The sequence below is a fragment of the Dermatophagoides farinae genome, chromosome 7, assembly GCF_024713945.1.
Source record: "Dermatophagoides farinae isolate YC_2012a chromosome 7, ASM2471394v1, whole genome shotgun sequence".
Lineage (NCBI taxonomy): Eukaryota > Metazoa > Arthropoda > Arachnida > Sarcoptiformes > Pyroglyphidae > Dermatophagoides > Dermatophagoides farinae.
In genome coordinates, this window is record NC_134683.1 from 522,734 (window position 1) to 538,543 (window position 15,810).

At 31.3% G+C, this 15,810-nt stretch overlaps 6 protein-coding genes across 8 annotated transcripts; 3 read left to right on the forward strand and 3 right to left on the reverse strand.

Annotated features, from left to right (window-relative positions):
* Positions 1 to 219: 219 nt before the first annotated feature.
* LOC124496448 (uncharacterized) lies at positions 220 to 1,550 on the reverse strand. The gene is made up of 3 exons (XM_047059967.2): positions 1,216 to 1,550; positions 861 to 1,145; positions 220 to 783 (listed from the first exon to the last, which is right to left on the reverse strand). Exons 1-3 carry the CDS (start codon positions 1,449 to 1,451, stop codon positions 543 to 545), a joined length of 762 nt encoding a protein of 253 aa, XP_046915923.1. The 5' UTR covers positions 1,452 to 1,550; the 3' UTR covers positions 220 to 542.
* A 576-nt stretch (positions 1,551 to 2,126) lies between these two features.
* LOC124496454 (uncharacterized) lies at positions 2,127 to 3,350 on the reverse strand. Its single transcript, XM_075732573.1, has 3 exons — positions 2,986 to 3,350; positions 2,623 to 2,901; positions 2,127 to 2,534 (listed from the first exon to the last, which is right to left on the reverse strand). The coding sequence occupies exons 1-3, from the start codon at positions 3,219 to 3,221 to the stop codon at positions 2,291 to 2,293; spliced, it is 759 nt and encodes a 252-aa protein (XP_075588688.1). The 5' UTR covers positions 3,222 to 3,350; the 3' UTR covers positions 2,127 to 2,290.
* A 644-nt stretch (positions 3,351 to 3,994) lies between these two features.
* On the forward strand, positions 3,995 to 6,935 carry LOC124497236 (uncharacterized). Of its 2 annotated transcripts, XR_012832323.1 has the most exons (4): positions 4,138 to 5,749; positions 5,817 to 6,268; positions 6,417 to 6,538; positions 6,604 to 6,935. XR_012832323.1 is itself a non-coding variant. In XM_075732574.1 (3 exons), the coding sequence occupies exons 1-3, from the start codon at positions 4,126 to 4,128 to the stop codon at positions 6,661 to 6,663; spliced, it is 2,406 nt and encodes an 801-aa protein (XP_075588689.1). In that variant the 5' UTR covers positions 3,995 to 4,125; the 3' UTR covers positions 6,664 to 6,935. The 2 variants fall into 2 exon arrangements, 1 of the variants encoding a protein (XP_075588689.1); XM_075732574.1 differs by having other exon boundaries at positions 3,995 to 5,749; positions 5,817 to 6,538.
* Positions 6,936 to 6,941: 6 nt separating this feature from the next.
* On the reverse strand, positions 6,942 to 8,022 carry LOC124496895 (uncharacterized). The gene is made up of 2 exons (XM_047060457.2): positions 7,604 to 8,022; positions 6,942 to 7,530 (listed from the first exon to the last, which is right to left on the reverse strand). Exons 1-2 carry the CDS (start codon positions 7,824 to 7,826, stop codon positions 7,031 to 7,033), a joined length of 723 nt encoding a protein of 240 aa, XP_046916413.2. The 5' UTR covers positions 7,827 to 8,022; the 3' UTR covers positions 6,942 to 7,030.
* Positions 7,826 to 10,716, forward strand: LOC124496459 (RCC1 and BTB domain-containing protein 2). 2 transcript variants are annotated; one of them, XM_075732580.1, is made up of 3 exons: positions 7,826 to 8,679; positions 8,843 to 8,985; positions 9,063 to 10,716. In XM_075732580.1, exon 3 carries the CDS (start codon positions 9,084 to 9,086, stop codon positions 10,671 to 10,673), a length of 1,590 nt encoding a protein of 529 aa, XP_075588695.1. In that variant the 5' UTR covers positions 7,826 to 8,679; positions 8,843 to 8,985; positions 9,063 to 9,083; the 3' UTR covers positions 10,674 to 10,716. The 2 variants fall into 2 exon arrangements, with proteins under 2 accessions (XP_075588695.1, XP_075588694.1); XM_075732579.1 differs by having other exon boundaries at positions 8,174 to 8,776.
* A 3,349-nt stretch (positions 10,717 to 14,065) lies between these two features.
* LOC124496893 (RCC1 and BTB domain-containing protein 2) lies at positions 14,066 to 15,708 on the forward strand. The gene has a single exon (XM_075732693.1). It carries the CDS (start codon positions 14,066 to 14,068, stop codon positions 15,518 to 15,520), a length of 1,455 nt encoding a protein of 484 aa, XP_075588808.1. The 3' UTR covers positions 15,521 to 15,708.
* The last annotated feature ends 102 nt before the right edge of the window (positions 15,709 to 15,810 follow it).

Consider the following 15,810-nt stretch of genomic DNA (forward strand, 5'->3'; position numbering starts at 1 on the left):
AACAGATATTCGAATACTTCGTGGTCATCATATTTATAAAAAAGAAAGAAAGTTATGAGTGTTTGTGCATCCTTCGGATATATCGTTTTGTTGATCTATCAGCTTTTTTTTTAATTTTTTTATTTTCTATATAGAGAGATTTTCATCACTGTCATCGTTTTTTTTCTGGCCATTCATATCTCATTCAATGTAAATGTTTCTTTTGGTCAATATTTCAAGTTTGTTTTGATGGAACAAAAATTTATTTTTTTTTTTATTTTCAATATCATTCAAGGTTAGTATTCATTTTTTAAAAAAAGGGGGTTTCAATTATGTTTATTGGTTGTTGTTGTTGTTGTTGTTGTTATCATCATCATTATACCTGTGTGTAACATTGAAAAATTATTTGAATTTCATTCAATTGATTGGAATAATAAGTAAGTAGTATATTCTTTTGTGTATACACAAGGTCAATGATAGTGTAATGTGTGGTGGTGATTTATCCATCATTTTGGGATTGATTTGATTATAATCAATAATAGATATATTTGATATTTGATTGATCATTGTATTGTAGCAATCAATTCAGCAACATTAACAATAAGACTTGGATTTGGTGTTTCTTTTTTCACTATTAATGGTTTTAATTTATCACATTTATCTGTTTCATCATTATATTCACCACAGGTACGATCAATGAAACCATTTGTGGCCGATAATGCACCATCAATATAAAATTGGATTTCATTTTTACAATCACCGGATGATATTTTTTCAATACATTTACGTATTTGTCCAGTTTCACTATGGAACCAAAAAAAAATCACAAATTAATTTCGACATCAAAAAAAAACAAAACAAATGGATCAATAAAAACTAACCAGCAAAGATATGGAAATTTTAAATTATTTGGCTGTGATTTAATCTCACCAATACGATTGGCTGTACGATCAAAACATTTGCCCATTTTTGTACGATAACGATTCAGACAACCACCAGCTGATAATAATTCTTTGGCACGTTGATTATTTTTATTTTTATTCTTACACAATAATTTTACCCGTTGACGATATGAATAACCGACCAATGAGATGATGTTTTTCATTTCTTCTTTAAAACATTGTTTCGATATTGCCATTATATTGGTGACTAATTGTTGATTTTTTCTATAATAATAAAAAAAAATCAAACAGAAATTATCAATCAAAAATCAAAAACTTTATATATGACACTAACTTGCAATAAACTTCCAATTCTTGTGTGTTTGTTGGAAATTTACGTGTTTTCGATGTAACAACGATAACATCATTTGTGAATTCGGTCAATTGATCACATTTTAATGGTTTTTTTGCTGCCATTATTGTTGTTGGCATTATCATTATTATCATACATATCATCGTGGTGATCCACAATAATATTAATGATGATGTTGATGTTCTTGATGGATTTCGATTGATTTTATTCGTCATCATTGTTGCTGCAAACAAACAGAATAAACGCGGAACAAAAAAAAATTTCCAATGAAAAAACCAGGCGCGCACACACAAAAAAAATCCAAAAATTCGTTATCAGTTATGATGTTTTGATTTTATATATATAGTGACGACGAGATTAATAAAATTTTAATTATGGAAAAGATAATTATCATCATCATCGATCTTAAAATCCTTCTACTATTATAGAAATAACGTACTCGTTGCTGTTGTTGTTGTTGTTGTTGTTGTCGATGATTCGTTCGAATGTTTTGAATTCAAGGAGAAAACTTTGCAGTTACCTCCTCAATGAAAATTGAAATCACCATCATCGTCATTATTTTGTCGTTGAAAATATTTCATGGTTCCTATTTTCTTTTTAGTTTGTTTGCAGGGTACATTATCATCAGTCAATGATTTATTAATTTTCATCAAATTGCAATCATCATCATCACCACCATATTAATATGAATAATAATTAAGAAGATTATGAATTCAAAACTTTTACATTTTCATTTTTTTGTTTCATGCCATTTTCGAATAAATTTTCATTTTTAATTTTGATTTTTCTCTCTTGCTCTTGCTCTCCACTATTTCTTTTTCTAGATTCAATCATTTGCGGATCATTGGAAAAATAAAAACCAAAGAAAAAAAATTGGCTGAACTAAAAGAACATTTTTTTTTTGGCTTGTTTGATCATAAATTATTTATTTATATATTTATATTTATCAAGGAAAAAAACCAGAATCATCAAAATTGCTTCTCATGATTTAAAAATGTATATGATAATCACGTTTAGTAATTAATCAGAAAAAAAAATTATGTCATTAGGATCATCATCAAACAGTTTTGAATATATCAACTAGATTTGTAACAAAATTTTTTGAATGTGGTTTAAGATTTTTCACTGGTAATGGTGCAAGTTTTTCACATTTATCCGTATCTAGATTATATTCACCACATGTTGAATCAAGAAAATTTCCAACAACACCGGTAATGGTTTCCAATAGTACTGGTAATTTATCTTCACAGCCATTTTTAGTCATTACTTGTGTGAAACATTGTATAATTTCAACAAATTGGCTAATAGTAATTCATTGATTGAAAGAGATGGAAAAAAACGATAAGCAAGCAAAAAACGAAAAAAAATGAATAATTTACTGGCACTTACCAACAAAGATTTGGCATTTTCATCACATTATCCACAAGTTTAATAGCAGCATAATTAAGACTTGCACGATCCATACAACGACCAATCAGACGTTTATTACGATTAATACAATTGGATGCATCGATCAATGCCACTGTTTGTGGTGATTTACGTTTCGTACATACACGTTTAGTGCTACCACGTACTGAATAAAGAATTATTGAAACAAAATTCTTCAATGTTTCTCGTGAACATTGATCTTTATATTGATTCAATGAAAAGAATATTTCTTTTGATTCACTAGATGTGGATACCAGAGATAAATATAAAAAAAAATCATCAAAATTCAAAAAAATTATCAAACAAAAAACTAAAACAACTTACAGACAAAATTTTTTCAATTCATCTTGATTCTCTGGAAATGTACGCTTTGGATGGCTAACAACCATAAGACGATCAAAATCATCTTCAAATTTTGTACGATTACATTTGAAATTTTTTGTCAATGTTGTTGATGATCGTTGTTGACCATGACCAATACCGGTGTTGATGATTATCATCAACAATGTGATCATGATAATCAATTTTAATGACGTAATAGCCATCATCATCATCATCATTTATTTAATCTGATCACTATTTTATTATCTACTCAACATGTAGATGATAATGGTGAATTGGTGATTTTTTTGTTTTGTTTTGTTTTTGTTTTTTTTTTTGATTCTCAGATGTTTCTAATGAATTTGAATGAATAAAACAACTACTACTACTACTACAATTACTATAGTCACTATAATATGGTTGATGGATTAAAATAGTTGATGATGATGATAATTGAAACAAAAATTCCAATTTTTGTCTTTTGTGTTGAAGTGCACCAATGAAGAATGGATTTGAAAACTTTTTTTTTAAATGATAATAATAATCATCAAAGTCATCAATTCAAAGTAATAATGATGATGATGATAATAAATCTGATATATGTGAAATTCACACCTTGAATTGAATTGGATTAAATTCAATTATTATAAACATAAATCAAAAAATCAAAACACACCCACACACACACACCTGTACATCATTATGGTTTACCTTGAAATAATAATGTAATGAGAATTGTGAAAAGAGTTTTTTTCCCTTTCTCTTCAAGTGTTTGTTTGTGTGTGTGTGTGTGTGTGTGTGTATGTTTCATCTGACATCGTTTTTCCTCAACATGAAAAATATCCAATAAAATGTGGGCGGCGGTTCATCATCATGGTGGGACAAGATGAATAAACAAAAAGGTAAGTTTTTATGTAACACAACAACAGGTAGCCACCATTCATTGTGACCTTGAAAAATTGTTTTCACAATTTTCAAAAAAAAACGAAAAAAAAATTTCGAAATCAAACTCGTTCGATTAAAAATTCGAACCAAGTTAAAATTCGATTCGATTATATAAGACCACAAACGATGGTGTATTCATTAATTAATTAATTTATTCAATATTGAATATAAAAATTGTTACAAAAAAAAGTGTAAAAAATGTTCTTTTTTTCTGTTCATAGACACACACAGAAAATAATGGCATCTAAAACTCCACCTCGTACTGAACAATCGACATCCACATCATTCGAATCAATTGGATCGATTGGTATTGGTAAAACAACAACGACAGCACAATCACCATCATCACCAAATACGAAATTGATTCAAGATATTCCACGATTACGACCAGAAGATGGTGGTGCATTGCCCGATTATATTTGTCTTTATGATTGTATTGTTTATTATATGATGTGTCCAAATCATGATCGTATCGCAATAACAAGATTGAAACGTGCACGTAATAGTAGTAATCGTGATCGTCGTATCATATGGTTACCATTCATTGTTCTACCGGATCATGTAACATGGGAACAAGCAGCCAATGATGGTTTGACATTGTTATTCGGTTATAAAGATGATGAAGATTCGGCTCATTCAAAATTACCACCACCACCAATGCAAGTGTCACCAATGCAATTTCTTCGCATTCAACTTTCTGGTGATCGTTACTTTATTCGTTATGCATATTTTGTTCATATTGAAAAACGAGATAATTATGTTTGTTGTCAAGATATTGAACAATCGGATCGTTCATCAGTAATAACATGGATGTCAATGAATGATATCGTTCAGAATGAAAACTTATGGGGACCTGAAATGTTGAATTTCACCGAAAAACTTGCTGAACAAATGAACGTTATCGATACTAATGCTGCTTCTGGTTCATCAACACCAACGATGACTGATACATTGATTGATCTACAAATCCACGAACAAACATTGGATAATATTGTTGGTGATATAATGACTGATAAAATTTATGGCAAATTTCTCAATGGATGTAAAATTACCTCCGATATGATCATAGCTGCTTATGAAGAATATTTGGAACATTGTTGGCCTGCAACATTGATGTGTATGGTTGCATTTAAAACATTTCTTGTTCGTTATGGTTATCCACGTAATGATACTAGCGCTCAGGAATGGATATTCAATGCATTGGATATTGAACGTTTAGGCTATCTGAATTTCCATCAAGTTCTTGTCGGTATTGTTTGTTTGGATCCAGCTACCCCAAATGATAATAGTATACGATTGAAAATGGTATTCCGTTATTATGCATTGGAAAAGAATCAAGAATTATTATTTGAAGAATTTGTTTCGTTGGTTCATGATCTACATCCATCAATGGAAGCAAAAAAATTACGACAAACTGTTGAAGAATTGGAACGTAAAATTCGTGATCCAAATGCTGCTGCTGCTGCTGCAACTGGTGGGGGTAGTCAGACCATTACATTTCAAGCATTCGAACAAGCAATACGTAATCGTATATTGAAAGGTACGGAAAAATTGGTACGATCATCGAAATCAATCATAGGACAAATGATGCATTTGAATAAAGTGAAAAATGATTCACGTACAGCAGTGATGGTTGTACGTCATCATCATCCAAAATCACCAAAAACACCATCATCACCAACTTCTAAACGTACTCGTGGTGCTGCTGCCGCTGCTCCTGGTACATGTAATGGATGTCGTGCCCAAAAATATAAATTCGGAACACATTGTGTTTGTTTGGATACTAGTGGACGTTGTGTAAAACCATTACGATTATTCGATGGTAAGTTTTTGATTTGTTTTGGTTTTTGATTTAATTTGATGTTTTTTCTTTGTTTTTCTGATAATAGTGGAAATTCGTGATACAATAACACCGTCACGTTATTCAGCCGAATATGTTTTCGGTATGAATACAATTTGTCGTAATTTTCTAGATCTTGTACGTCGTGCATATCAACAGAATGAAAGTCTTTTTTCAACTACTGAAGATTTACCATTGGCGTTACAAACAATACGTACATTATGTGAATTTGTACGACTGATTCTGGAATGTGAAGATCGTTTTATGAAGATAAATGCACCAGCTATTGTTATTGGTGATATTGGTGGACGTATTGATTCGATAATGTCATTGGAAAAAGCATTCTGGACCCAAGTACCAATCATGACAACTAATCTGATATTTTTGGGAAATTATGTTTCCGGCAATAATGGTAGTGATGGTGGTTCGACCAAATCATCCAAATCAAATGTTGATGTTATATGCTATTTATTTGCATTGAAAATTGCTGCACCAAATCAAGTATGTTTATTACGAGGTTATAATGAAACTTGTGATACATCGAAAGAACTGCTAAAAGAATGTATTCAAAAATATGGCCCAGAGGATGGCCGTCAATTGTGGATGGAATTTAATCGATCATTTAATTTATTACCATATGCTATATTAGTGGATGAAAGTATTCTTTGTGTTCATTCTGGTCTACCGCGTGTAATGATGCCAATTACAAAATTTTCCGAAATACCGAAAAAAATTGCGAATCCCGCAAAAGAAAGTCAATTAGCATTGGAGGTAAGAGAATCAATTGTATTGATGGTGATGATGATTTAAACTACAGATTACTTTTTTATCTACAGTTAATTTCGAATATTCCAACCGATGTTCCACAACCAATGGTGGTGGTGGTGGTGGCGTAGCAAATCCCGATGATCGTAAAACTGAATTTGGTTATTCAATTTTTCATACATTTATGCGAACCAATTCACTTAAATTTATGATTCGTGGTCATGATCAACCATTGGATGGTTATCGTTATTATTTTGATAATCGTTGCATAACGATTACATCGGCATTGAATAAAAATTCAACAATCATATTGATTGATAGTGAAAATGAAGAACTACGTATGATTAAAGTGGCAACCGTTACTAGCAGTACAATTAGTAGCTCAACAACAACAAAAACAAAAGAAGAACAATTTGAATAATTTTAATTTTCAATTTTTATAATTTTTGGAATCAAATCAAATTTAAGAGAAAAAAAAATTTAAAAACCAATCATTTTTTAAAATGTTGTACGACCTTCTTCATCAGCATTGCCACCGACACCACCACCATGAATATGACGATGATGATGATTTGAACGTAAAAATGGAATCTGTTCATGTTGTATAGCAAATGGTGATATATGTTGATGTTGTTGCTGAAATTGAACAATCGATCGACCATCTAATGGTATTGGATCACTTATTTCAAGCCGACGATCCGTTGGAATGATTTCCGATTTATCATCATTATCATCAATGTGACGACTACTGCGACCAAGATTAAGACGAATTTTGAAAATGATACACGTGAAATTTAAACATGTACTAGCGACAACGATAGTAACACTTGTAAATGGTAATAAAAATGGTATGAATAAATTCAATGTTAACAACAATAATTGAAATATTGTATACAGGGTGATGATTGTCCAATTTTGACCAATAATTAACATTGCTGAAACAAAAATGAACATTGTAAGCACCAGAAAGAATATGATTGATCGTGCGGAATCATTTTCTATGAAAGAGAAAATTTTTTTTTTTTTTTTTTTTTTTTTGAAAATACAACAAATTCGCAAATGAAAACATACTTTTGATGATAAAATCTTCAATTATTAATGAATAATTTTCACATACAGTTATCGGATCACCATCATGATGAAGTAATGTTTGTCGTATTGATTCATCCAATAATTGATAATGAAGAATTGAATCAAAAAATGATCGTATTATTATGAGAATGAATAGAAAATGTAATGCAATATGAAAGAAACGAAAAAAACGTAAATCATCCGTTAATGGTGATGATGACATTTTTTCGTTTTGTTTTTTGTTTTTGGTTGTATTCACAGCGAATTCGATTTTGTATATTTTTGTGTTTAATTAATTAAAACAACAACAACAACGAAGAAAAATAATCGCATAATAACATCACAAAAAACATCAATGTGACAATGTTTTTAAAACATAAACATGATGAATGAACTCAACAGAGCCAGTGCCACCATCAAAATCATCATCATCGATCGATTGATTGATTGAATATGGTGATGATGATGATGATCACACATACATGGACAACAACCAGAAATTTAGCCAAACAAAATGTAAAAGGAAAATTTCGATTTTTTATCACAATTTCATTATCATAAATTAAATATATAATCGATTGATTGATTGATTCAATGAATGATGTTTATTCATCAACATACAGATATATAGAAGACATGAAATGAAAAATGAATTAAAACATGAAATTATCATCATCAACAAACAGCGAAAAAATTTATGAAAAACAAAAAAATAAATAAATAAATCAAAAGAAATTATCAAATCATCATCATGATCATCATTTTTTATTATAAATAAAGGAAGTAGAAAAAATTTTATTTCCAAATTCATCGTCATTGTATCGAAATGGTTAAATTGAAACAATAAAATCATCACCATCACCATCGCCAAAGGACAAAATTGTATTGAACGTATCGTAAGAAAAAAGGCTTGTTCAAATGTTGAAAAATGAAAAAAAACAACTTGTGATTTGTTTTCAAAATGGCAAAAAGTGAAAACGAAAATATTCAGATATCTGCAAAGAAGAAGAAGAACAGCAATTCTTTTCTTTAGTCACAGGAGATTTGGCCAATGCCATAAAATGTGTATATGGAATGTAAGTGGATAAAATAGAAAAATTTTAACGAGATGAATAGACACTATATAGTAAAAAAAAATGGACAAAAAAATGTATATACAAATGGCTCGAAGCGGTAATACAAAAACATTAGTATTTTAGAATATGTTTGAAGATCAATAAAATTTTCTTTTCTTTCCAGAACTTTTGCCAAGATAAAGCAACAATTCGAATATATACTCCAGGGACAAAAAAAAAAAAAAATAATCGATTTGATTTTCGGTTGGTTGGTGTATAAAAATTGACAACAAAACATGTGGACATTTTAATTTTTCAACAGTCACGGTCAGTGAGTAAAAATTCAGTTTGATTTATCGTCGAATATTTATTTTTTGTTTATATGTCTCTTTGTGTTTGTGCAGGTCTCATCGATCAAAAAAAAAATGGCAGAATCATTGGATGAAATTATCGATATCAAATTGTTTGAAGATGACTTAAAATTTATTGATCCTGATTTTATCAGATCAATTGCTTCAATTTTCAGTTATAAGATTTATTACGATTCTGAATATCTAATGATAACCACCGATGATTCTAAATATGTTTATGGCAAGCATATATGTGAATGGCTATCGTTGAAATATCATCCAATAAGACCACAACAGATATCACTTTTAAATGATATGAAAATCGTTCAAGTAGATTATGGCTATGATTTTATTGCCATTCTAACTGATGATGGTCGAGTGTATCTTGCAAGCAATGATTCTAATTGGAAAACGAATAAAACATTACGATGGATTTCCGAAGATAATGATCGTTTCAAGATGATTGCTTGTGGAAAATATCATTTATTAATGCTGCGACAAGATGGCCATGTTTTCGCTATGGGTAGTAATAGTTGTGGTCAAATAACTGGTAATGAAAAATCATCATATGAAAGAATGATCCACATTGATAACCAAGAAAATGTCGAGCTCATAGCTTGTGGAGGGTTTCATAGTTTATCAACAACTAATAATGGAGAAATTTATTCCTGGGGACAAAATAATTCTGAACAATTAGGTCTCGGTGATAAAAAAAATCGAAACACCCCAAGTCTTGTGGAATTTCCTAATGGTGATTCTACCCGCATCAAAGATATTATTGGTGGCATCTTTTTTTCATTATTCTTATTCGAAAATGGTCAGCTTTGGGGATGTGGTTCTAATAGAAATGGTGAACTTGGTCTTGGTGATGATATTAAACGATCAAAGTTGATGAAAATACCGATTGAAAATTTACAACAAATTGCATGTTCAAAATTCCACAACTTTTCATTGGCATATGATGGATCATCGTACTATGCATGGGGCGAAACCAAATTTGGAAAATGGTCATCACCTGTAAAATTGAATGATAATCCCGCATCATTTGCAGCTGCATCGGCAATGATTCTATCCACGCCAATAACATTTGGCCTCACACCAACAATCTATGCATTCGGATCACATGATTCAACGTACAAATCAATCCTCGGATTATTCGATAATCAAAATAATTATGATGTGGAATTTAAAATTAACGAAAAACGTATCAAGGCCTGCAAATGTTATCTGAAATCTGCATCGGAATATTACCAACGAATGTTTTCCGGTAATTGGAGTGAAAATGATCAAGTACCCATCGAGAATTATTCATATGAAACATACTATGCCTATCTACGTATGTTGCATACGGGTAATATTCATATTAATCGTCAAAACATAACCGAGATTGTTGATCTGGCCAATTGTTATGGTGATGAAAGGTTGATGAAATATTGTGAAACATTCATACGGAGTGATCTAAATGAAAAAACTATGCCCACTTATCTTTCATTAATTAGCAAACACGAAATGAAGGAATTGCATAATAAACTCACTCATCTTATTATAGAACAAGTGTTGCCCAAAATTACCGACAATCTTCTGCAAAATAATGAAAAATCTATTGAATTTCTCAATTGGTTTTACGATCAACAAACAATTGTTTCAACAGATGTGAATCATTGATCGAGTTCTTGTAAAAAAATACACACATACATACATGATCTAATGCAAAAATTCTCTTTGTTCAATTAAAATATTTTTTTTCCATCAAATTGATAATGATTTTAAATGAATTCAATTAATCGTAATCATCATCTATCATCTATCTATTTATAGTCTATGTCGCTTGGGATGTGTGTGACCGTAACTTTTACACTCGCCAAGTGCTTGCACTGTGTATTAACTTGGCATTTAATGGGTCGAAGCTAAGCCGGTCATTCCTACTTATTTTCAGTACAAACATAACTATTTGATATCTCTATATTGACCGTCAGGAGTCAGCCTCGCAGGGCCAGCCTGGGACTGTACTACAGAAAATTGTGTTATATTATATTGTATTAATAAGGCTACGGTCACACTAGCATTGACTAAAGTTTAGTCACTAAACAGTCTTGCAGATCAAACGTGTTCAATCTTTCAGACTAAAAATTTAAGGCTACGGTCACACTAGCACAGTCTTTTACGACTAAAGAGACAAACGAGACTAAAAATGCATTGTGAAAGTAGAAGTCTGTTTTGTCGCTTTTCTTGGTCTTAAATCTTTTAGTCTGAAAGATTGAACACGTTTGATCTGCAGGACTGGCTACGAGCCAAGACTGGAGACTGGCCATTTTTATACCATGTTGGTATTTTTTCATCATATTAATTTGTTACCAAAAGTGTATGCTTTCACCATTTCAAAAAATTACCGTGGCGGCAAATTTTTTAATAAATGATGTCGTTGTTTTTCTTCCAATTATTATTTATTTCGAATTTTTTTTTGCATATTGTAATTTTAAATTTTATAACATGGGATAAATAAAATTTCAATTTCAATTTGAATCGACGATGCAATAACGATCATCTGCGAATATCATTACCGAAATTGAATGCGAACGAATCTTTCATCAAACAAACATCAAAAGAATTTGAAAAAAAAATTACAATTGGAAGATGACTATGGGTTGAATTAATTGACCGACATCGAAATAATTGGAAGATGATGATCGTTCCAGATCGAAATGAATTAGTGATTTTAATTAAATCAATTCAACTAAAATTTTTGAACTACGATTTGAAAAATTTATCAAGATTTTACGATGATAACCGAATTTATGGAGATGATTTTATCTTTGTTGGAAAATATCTTATTGTTTTACAAAATCATTGGATGAATTTCTTGGTAATTAATCTGCTGAATGATTGGACCGACGTGAACTATTGGAGAGGGGAGGAATGGAGAAAAAAGAAACAGTGGTGAGGAATCATGGGGCAAGAAAGAAAACGATGGTAGCAATCATGGTAGCTGAGTCATGAGGCTTTTTCTCAGAGTGTGAGCATGATGTTTTGCTTTTTCTCTTAATATTGTGATTTTTCCTCCTTTTTGACGATCATTGTAATTTTATCATCGGTTGTAATAACATCGATAATGTTTTCTAATAAGATCTAAATTATTCAAACCGAGCCGAGTGAAACTTTTTTATCTAGCACCAAGACACAAAAAATGGTGGTGGACAATACGTCCGAAGCTGAATTTGTTGCATGTAGCATGTGTTCAAAGGAAGTTCGCTCTATCATGAACATTTTCAACGAACTTCAAATCTATATCGAACAACCGACAATTTACGTTGACAATCAGTCAGCCATCGTGCAATTAAATCAATTGGCATTTCCTTCGAAATTGAAACATATCGACATAAAATATCACATGGTTAGACAATTGATACGGGAGAATATTATGAACGTCTCTTGGATCGACACAGCGAAATAGTTGGCCGATTGGTTAACGAAAATTCTATTGCCCGAAAAACATGAACAAATGATGAAACTATGGAATATGATTGACATATCGATGACAGGGGAGTGTTGACGTTTAGTCACCGATATTGTAAATCAGTGAACGCTCATCATATGTAAATCAACATGCGCCTGTCTGTGGATATGGCTACATATATATAAAGAACTAGCTCGATTAACCATGCGGTGCTTGGATTGTAATTTTGTGATTTCGTCTTATTCTCTCTCTCTCTCTCTCTCTCTCTCTCTCTCTCTCTCTCTCTCTCTCTCTCTCTCTCTCTCTCTCTCTCTCTCTCTCTCTCTCTCTCTCTCTCTCTCTCTCTCTCTCTCTCTCTCTCTCTTTCTTGATCTCAAATATTGTTTATGCTTTGTAATTCATTTCTAATTATTATCATTTTTTATTATTTTTTATAATAAATTATTTTTATTATCATTATTATATCAATTGTGATTGTGCATCTGTTTCATCAAATAAACAACAACTTGTAATTTGGATTAATTCTAACGCGCCAAAAAATATTTTTAAATATTTCAAAATGCACTTCACGATCCAACTTTGTTAAAATAGTGGTTTTCTAGTCAACTAGTTTGCGATAATGTGACCACTCGGTTGAACATGTCTTAAAGACTTTCAGTCTTGGTCTGTTTAGTCAATGCTAGTGTGACCGTAGCCTAAGACCAACAAAAGCGACAAAACCGACTTTTACTTTCACAATGCATTTTTAGTCTCGTTTGTCTGTTTAGTTGTAAAAGATTGTGCTAGTGTGACCGTAGCCTAACAGTCGTATATTAACATTATGAATTTCTGTGTAAGAAATAGCTATGCGATATACATGTGATGTCCAAAAATGGACATCGATTTTATTCTTTTTGAATTGGCAGGGAAGCGAAGAATTGGAATGGCAAAAACCAGCATGCAAAAAACGTGGCCATGTGTCACAGACTTATTTTCAGGGCCCGATAAAAACTTTGGACTCGTCCACCACTTTCGATCAAGGATGGTGGTAAATATGAGTAGCAAAACGATCATCCAAACACATGGTCTATGTGACAAGTGGCGTGGCCAAACCGATTGGCAGTTGGACGGTTGGAAAAATCATATAAAAGTCCATGTCACACAAGCAATCATCAAGTAATCACCTCGGATCATTTTTGTTGGCTGGCCGTTTTAATTTACCACCACCATCATCACTACAAACATTTTTTTTTTAATTTTTCCAACACCTTTATTTTCATTTTTACAATATTAAATTTTCTCATATTTTTATATCTGTGTTGTGTGTGAATACGCATGTGTTTTTGTTAACTTCGTGCACCAAGAATGCTATACATATACTATACATGACGTCACGCAATTGTTGATCATTTCTTTTCTGCCGTCACTAATTCTCGCATATTTTTGTTTATAATTCTAGTATTTTTCATCATCGATAATGGCAAGATCACCAACTGAAAAAATTGATATTGATTTATTCAAAGATGATTTTAAAAACATTGACCAAAAATTTCTTCAATCAGTTGTTTCTATATGCAACTTATTTACTTTCAAAGGAAAAGACGTTAAAAAAAATTTTTTACTGATGACCGAAAAAGCTACATATGCATATGGTGAAGAAATATGCTCATGGTTATCGTTGAAACATGATAAGAGCAAACCACAACAGATATCACGTTTAAATAATATGAAAATTGTTCAAGTAGATTATGGCCATGATTTTTTTGCCATTCTAACTGATGAAGGACAAGTCCTTGCCTGCAATTTAAAATCTGAATGGGGAATGAATGAAACATTACGATTAATCAACAGGAGTAATGATTGTTTCAAGATGATTGCTTGTGGAGGGGAGCATTTATTCTTGCTACGACAAGATAATAATTTTGATCAAAGAACGGGTTATAGTTTATCATCATATGAAAGAATGATCCACATTGATAAACCAAAAAATTTCAAGCGCATAGTTTGTGGATTTGATCATACTTTATCAATAACTTATAAAGGAGAGATTTATTCCTGGGGTGATAATAATTGTGGTCAATTAGGTTTTGGTGATGGAAGAGACCGATTTGGAAACATCCAATTAGGTCTTGGGGATGGAAGAAACCGAAACACTACACGTCCTGTTGCATTCCCAAATGCTGATTTGGCCACTTTCCAAATCAAAGATATTGTTGCTGGCCACCAATATTCATTATTTTTATTCAAAAATGGTCTGCTTTGGGGATGTGGTTCAAATAGTCATGGTGAACTTGGTCTTGGTGATTTTAATAATCGATCAAAGTTGACAAAAATACCGATTAAAAATGTACAACAAATTGCATGTTCAAAATTCCACAATTTTTCATTGGCATATGATGGATCATCGTACTATGCATGGGGCGAAACCAAATCTGGCAAATGGTCATCACCTAGAAAATTGGGTGGTCATCCGACATCATTTTCAGCCGCATCGGCAATGATTCTATCATCACCAATAACATTTGGCCTCACATCAATAATCCGTTCATTCGGATCACACGATTCAATATCGTACCAAAGCGAATCACTTCTCCGATTATTTGATAATCGAGATAGTTATGATTTGGAATTTATAATTGACAACAAACATATTAAGGCGTGCAAATGTTATCTAAAATCTGCATCGGAATATTACCGACGAATGTTTTCCGGTAATTGGAGTGAAAATGACCAAGTAATCATCAACGATTATTCATATGAAACATACTATGCGTATCTACGTATGTTACATACGGGTGAAATTCAAATTAATCATCAAAACATAGCCGAACTTGTTGATCTGGCCAATTGTTATGGTGATAAAAGATTGATGAAACATTGTAAAACATTCATATGGAATGATCTGAATGCACAAACTATGCCCTCATATCTTCCATTAATTATCAAATACGACATGAAGGAATTCTACGATAAACTAAGTCGTATAACTATCAAACAAGTGTTACCGAAAGTTGCCGACAGTATTCGGCAAAACAATAAAAAATCTATTGAATTTCTCAAATGGTTTTACGATCAATAACAAATGTTTCAACAGATGTGAATCATTGATTCAGTTCTTGTAAAAAAATACAGCATACATATATGATCTGATGCAAAAATTTTCTTTGTTTAATTAAACGATTTTTTCCTATCAAATCGATAATGATTTCAAATGAGTTAATTTAATAGTAATTAATTGCGAATTTTAATAAATTTTAATTTGATTTCAAGAATTTTTTTTTGTTGAGAATTATTATCGTCTTTATGGTTTTTACATTGAAATGATGCATATAAAAATTTCAATCTCCATTTATTTTTTCAAATTATTTG

Excerpts from the sequence above, each read along its gene's own strand:
- LOC124496454 (XM_075732573.1), bottom strand. The coding sequence starts at position 3,221 with ATGATGATGATGATGATGGCTATTACGTCATTAAAATTGATTATCATG. Across the intron at positions 2,902-2,985 it reads GAATTGAAAAAATTTTGTCT|TGAATCAAAAGAAATATTCT; the intron begins GTAAGTTGTTTT and ends ATCCACATCTAG. Across the intron at positions 2,535-2,622 it reads AAAATGCCAAATCTTTGTTG|CCAATTTGTTGAAATTATAC; the intron begins GTAAGTGCCAGT and ends AATTACTATTAG.
- LOC124496895 (XM_047060457.2), bottom strand. The coding sequence starts at position 7,826 with ATGTCATCATCACCATTAACGGATGATTTACGTTTTTTTCGTTTCTTT. Across the intron at positions 7,531-7,603 it reads TGAAGATTTTATCATCAAAA|AAAATGATTCCGCACGATCA; the intron begins GTATGTTTTCAT and ends TCTCTTTCATAG.
- LOC124496459 (XM_075732580.1), top strand. The coding sequence starts at position 9,084 with ATGGCAGAATCATTGGATGAAATTATCGATATCAAATTGTTTGAAGAT.
- LOC124496893 (XM_075732693.1), top strand. The coding sequence starts at position 14,066 with ATGACCGAAAAAGCTACATATGCATATGGTGAAGAAATATGCTCATGG.
- LOC124497236 (XM_075732574.1), top strand. The coding sequence starts at position 4,126 with ATGTTCTTTTTTTCTGTTCATAGACACACACAGAAAATAATGGCATCT. Across the intron at positions 5,750-5,816 it reads ACCATTACGATTATTCGATG|TGGAAATTCGTGATACAATA; the intron begins GTAAGTTTTTGA and ends TTCTGATAATAG. Across the intron at positions 6,539-6,603 it reads AAAGTCAATTAGCATTGGAG|TTAATTTCGAATATTCCAAC; the intron begins GTAAGAGAATCA and ends TTTTATCTACAG.
- LOC124496448 (XM_047059967.2), bottom strand. The coding sequence starts at position 1,451 with ATGATGACGAATAAAATCAATCGAAATCCATCAAGAACATCAACATCA. Across the intron at positions 1,146-1,215 it reads GAATTGGAAGTTTATTGCAA|AAAAAATCAACAATTAGTCA; the intron begins GTTAGTGTCATA and ends TTATTATTATAG. Across the intron at positions 784-860 it reads AAATTTCCATATCTTTGCTG|TGAAACTGGACAAATACGTA; the intron begins GTTAGTTTTTAT and ends TTGGTTCCATAG.